The sequence below is a fragment of the Sprattus sprattus genome, assembly GCF_963457725.1.
Source record: "Sprattus sprattus genome assembly, chromosome: 15".
Taxonomy (NCBI): domain Eukaryota; kingdom Metazoa; phylum Chordata; class Actinopteri; order Clupeiformes; family Clupeidae; genus Sprattus; species Sprattus sprattus.
Window position 1 is genome coordinate 4,872,895 of NC_137913.1, and position 5,000 is coordinate 4,877,894.

The 5,000-nt window shown below is 48.2% G+C and overlaps 2 protein-coding genes across 3 annotated transcripts in view; one reads left to right on the forward strand and one right to left on the reverse strand.

Annotated features, from left to right (window-relative positions):
- Positions 1–1,713: 1,713 nt before the first annotated feature.
- Positions 1,714–2,886, reverse strand: LOC308375756 (C2 calcium-dependent domain-containing protein 4D; the record flags this gene model as incomplete). Its single annotated transcript, XM_080851934.1, has 1 exon — positions 1,714–2,886. The coding sequence occupies one exon, from the start codon at positions 2,884–2,886 to the stop codon at positions 1,714–1,716; it is 1,173 nt and encodes a 390-aa protein (XP_080708060.1).
- Positions 2,887–4,144: 1,258 nt separating this feature from the next.
- The window catches only part of vps13a (vacuolar protein sorting 13 homolog A), a 53,746-nt gene continuing 52,890 nt past the window's right edge, over positions 4,145–5,000 (forward strand). For both annotated transcript variants that reach the window (XM_080852973.1, XM_080852974.1), the window contains exon 1: positions 4,145–4,315. In XM_080852973.1, coding sequence (XP_080709099.1) covers positions 4,216–4,315 — 100 coding nt within the window. In that variant the 5' untranslated portion in view covers positions 4,145–4,215. The remainder of the gene's footprint in view (positions 4,316–5,000) is intronic.

Consider the following 5,000-nt stretch of genomic DNA (forward strand, 5'->3'; position numbering starts at 1 on the left):
TGATTTTATCAACTGTACGCAGAGAGTAAACTGCAGCCTAGCGGGACGAGTTCCAACTCCTAGCAGAGCCAACGGCAATACCACACACACTGCTTTCCCATTATTCCTAGCGCCCGTCCTGTGTGATTGGAAACGCTATAGTGCAGTCGCGGGAAGTTTTTAACTGATAACTTTAGATAAACGGATAGCTCGAAGTGAATCACGTTTACAGTGGCATGCGAAAGTTACTGTTGTTATGAATAGTTCAGTGAGTAGAAGGTGAGCTGATCACCGTGACGCGTAAGGAGGAATTTGGGCACCTCAAGAGATTTGAGCTCTCAGTGAACTTGAACCAGTTATAGACCTTAATTAACTGGTCAGGGCCTAGTTTCCCGAACGCTAAAAAGGACTTGAAATCGGTTGTAAGATGGATATTGCAGAGCGGTTTCCCGACGCCGCACTTACGGCAATGACGAGTCTATGATGTCGCCAAAATCCACGTAGGCCGCTAAGATACGTCGTTATCGGGAAACGAGGCCCAGGGCTATGGCTTGGTTACAATCATCAATAAGAAAGGCCAGGTGATGCAGATCCCAAAGCTTTATAAAAACTCCGACTCCTCAAACCTTTGTTCCAACAATCAGCAGCCATGGGGCCTCTCTAAGTAGCTGCCTCGCACTCTGAAAATAAAATAAATGATGCCCAAAAAACAGATCTATAAGAAGGTAGAAACGCGTTTTCAGATGGCCATTTCTTCAGTATAATATAATAATACAATGGCAGTTAACAGCAACGTTGGAGGTCAAGTTGAGGTCTGGAAGACCTAGAGAACCGGTCATAGGATTACTAGAAGGCTTATCAAAACCCCCGTTTGATTGCAAAATACCTTCAGGAAGATTAAGCAGACTCTAGGAGTGGTGGCGCACTGTTTTACTGTGTAGAGACACCTGCGCAAAACTTTGCTTAGCTATTCGCAAATATTTTGAGCAGGGGTGTTCCGTGTAAATTCAGCCTAATACGCCCTCTAGTGGACACGATTCACAACGCAGAGAGTTTTCTGTGAGTGTGACTGCATCGACATCTGGAGGTGTGTGCACTGACAAGTTTGTATTGATTTAGACAAGGCCGTGTATATTTGTCAATATCTATTTTTAGATTCATGTTTGGACTTAATGATGCAGTCTGCAATTCAAATCCAAGACACTTTTTTTTGGAATTCAGCTAATCGCTCCTCACAGTCCTCTAGTTGTCCATTCAGTCTGTTCAGGCTCTGTAAATGGGAAGGAAACATAGTGGCTTGGACAGAGCCATGAACAATCGCAGCCAGTCTACACCGTGCCTCATAAGCACGGAAGGGAAGGGTGTCATTTGATCACTTGCTGACCTCAAGTATCAATAACCTTTCCAAAACTGAATCGCAGACTTCGCCTTTAAGTGGGTGAAATGTGTAAGTGTGAAAAGACTGTGTCTGTAATTATTTGGTATAGTTGTGTGGCTGTCTGTCTGTGTCTGTATGTGTGCATCTGTCCATGTATGATTTTCCCTTTGTTAGCTGTGTTTGTGTGTGTGTGTGTGTGTGTGTGTGTGTGTGTGTGTGTGTGTGTGTGTGTGTGGGTGTGTGTGTGTGTGTGTGTGTGTGTTTGTGGGTATGTGTGTGTGTGTGTGTGTGTGTGTGTGTGTGTGTGTGTGTGTGTGTGTGTGTCTGTGTGTGTGTGTGTGTGTGTGTGTGTGTGTTTAGAGGGCCATCAGCTCTGACAGTGGTTTGCTGACGGCGCCCAGCACACAGACCCTGCCCAGGCCTCCGCTCTTGTCCTTGACCTTGATCTGGAGCTCCATGCGGCTCAGGGCCTGCAGGCCCTCTGGCTGGCTGAAGAAGAAGTCCTCGTTGAAGACGACCGGTTCACGGCAGTGCCTGATGGTGGCGCTGTGCTGCTGCTGGAGCTTGCCGGGGGTCAGGCACAGGCTCAGACCGCAGCTGAAGGGTCGGAGTTCACCGCCGGCGACGGCGGCGTCACGCAGGCCCTCCACCGACACCACGCGGACCCGGAGGACAGGGGGCTGGTCGTAGCTGGGGCTGGGGACTGGGCGTTCAGTGGCGAGGCGCAGGCGCCCCCTGGTGGGCAGGAGCAGCAAGTGCTCTCGGTGCAGACGCTCCTGGCAGTGCAACAGCTCCAGAGCAAAGGGGAGAGGAGGAGCCAGATGGCTGGGGGAGGGGCTCCAGCGAAGAGTGGGAGGCGTCATCGCCTGAGGGGTGGATTCGGCGGAGGTGGAGGAGGGTGTGTCCACCTCAGCATCGGACTCCCTGAGAGCACTGTGTGAAAGTGGAGATGCGCTGCTACGGGCAGCAGAGGTATGCGTGTGTGCGCGTCCAGGCACTCCGCGTGTGTGTGAGTGTGTCAGCGCTGCTGCTGCAGGAGAGTGTGGCTCCAGTAGCAGACAGCTGACGGTGCAGTGGAACAGAGACTCTTTCCTGCGTGTGTGTGGGCTCTCGTACAGACGGCCTTGATCCAGTGGCTTCACAGCCAGGTGCGCAGGCCTCCTCAACACCTGTGTCTGCGTGGGTGTCTGTGTCTGCGTGGGTGTCTGCGCCTGCGTGGGTGTCTGCGCCTGCGATGGACGCGTCTCCTTCCACTTCTTTCCCCCCTCTGCCTGCGCTGTCCTCTTTATGTCCCCACGCTCCTGGACAAGAGCCAGTGTCCCCACAGGGCTGAGTGTCTCCGTCTGCATCAGCGATCGGTCCGAGGGCTGTCGGATCAGTTGCGGTGGCAGGAAGAACTCTGGGATATTATGGGGTGTGAGGACGTTGCCATGGAACAGCTGTTTGCAGGTGCCAGGTGTGGGGGAATCTCTGCCCAGGATCTGCTCTGCACACTCTTGAGCCTTCCTCATCATCACTTTCATCATCATCGTCACTGACTCCGACTGTGGCAGATGCACACACACATACACACACACACACACACACACACACACACACACACACACACACACACACACACACACACACACACATACACACACACTTACATACACATAACAAATGAATGTTAACTAACGTACTGAGAGGAGGAACCTCTTACAGCAGAAAACGTTCTTATTATTATAATAATAATTATTCTGTTTTATTTATTTGCTTTGCACTACATCCTAGTTTGTATGTCTATTTTTAAGTATTTGCTGTAAAGCACTTTGAGCTGCATTATTTAGCATGAAAGGTGCTATAAAAAGAAAGTTTTATTATTATTATTATTATTATTCTTAAAACGAATTAAACCTACCTTCCACAGTTCTTTTCTCTTCTTTTCGGCTCCTGTGTGGTCTAACCTGGTAATATCAGAGTCTGAAATGTCCTTTAGATTTATCCTGACTGTCCAACTGTTTGCCATCTCCTTTTAACCGCTCACAAAAGAGGAAGGCATCCTTAGCCCCCACCCCAAAATACTTTTGTTAACGTCACTAGCTTCAAACTCACACACACCTACACAGTATGAAAGCTTTGCGCACTATTAGAAACCAACACATCGTTTTAGAGGAGCTGAACACTTCAAACACTGACCTTCTCCATTCTCAGCAGGATCCTAGCTGCCCTCCCGTTTCTACGTCATGACAAATATTTATCACACACACACACACACACACACACACACACACACACACACACATACACACACACACACACGCACAAATACAGAGAGAGAGAGAGGGAGGGAAGAGAGAGAGAGAGAGAGAGAGAGAGAGAGAGAGAGAGAGAGAGAGAGAGAGAGAGAGAGAGAGAGAGAGAGAGAGAGAGAATTTTACACATTACTCTGAAGTTTATTAGGCTTTCATCTCAATTCAAGCACAGGGTACAAAGGGGACAGCCAGGTTACAAATATTTCACTGTATGTTTGTGTCCATCTTGAGTGAGCACTTTAGACATGAGGAGTCTATTTATGTTTATTTATTTTTGTGTAGAACGCTGATCAATCTGGCCCACTGATCTCAAAAAGTGATCTGGCCCCTGAACCACCTTCGCCGGGAAGCTTGAATTTCTTGCGTTCTTGGAGTCTCCACCAGAGGGCGCAGTGTTCCCTGGAATTATCATGGGATTGACCCTGACGTCATCTGACGGTAGTCCCGCCCTTGTACGCCTGTGTTTATTTCAGGAAATTGACCTGGCGCTCTGTGAACAAGCTGTCATCCCGAAACCGAAGCTATCATGGACACTGTGCGACTGTGAACTAACCAGGAGGCAAGATGGTATTTGAGTCTCTGGTGGTGGACGTCCTCAACAGGTTTCTTGGCGACTATGTGGTCAACCTGGACTGTTCGCAACTCAGTCTCGGGATATGGGGAGGTAAAGTGCTTGCTGTCAGTGTTGGTGCGCGATGGCATCTGCTCTGTCCAACAGACCTCGCAGCTGTTTCTGCAGGCACATGACTTTATGTTCATTGAAAGTGAAAGATATGGCTCAAGTTAATCGTGTGCTAGGTGATGTGATGTATCCTGCGCCCTTTTTGGTCGCAAATGTTAGCAGCGGGCGATTATAAAACCATACTACACTTTGTCGCTACCAGCTAGCTGTGTCATCTTAGCTAAGGTTATGTTATATCCCATGGTCAGAAGTTGCCAGGGGTAATTATTGCTCTGTAACACAACTTTAACCTTCCTTCTACATGCTAACTAGTTTCAAGTACTTTCACAAAGTAATATTCCCCCCAACACCAAGCTGTATTGTGGCTAGCAATGTTTTGTAACCTCACAATTTAAAAAAATATCACAGTAGTTAGCACAGTAGGCTAAACTTCCACACCACACGTATCGTGAGCTGTGTTAACACTTTCGGAAAAACAAGACCCACAACTTGCCTCTGCTAGCATTAGCTCTTGTTCTATCTGTCACAACAAACCACACGCAGTTGGCATGAGGACACTTTAACCGCTATGGCTAACTAGGTTAACACAGGATATTGTAATATCGCAGTACATGGTACAATGAGTAACAGTTACTTAATGCAGTTACTTTAGAAGCCCAGGTGAATA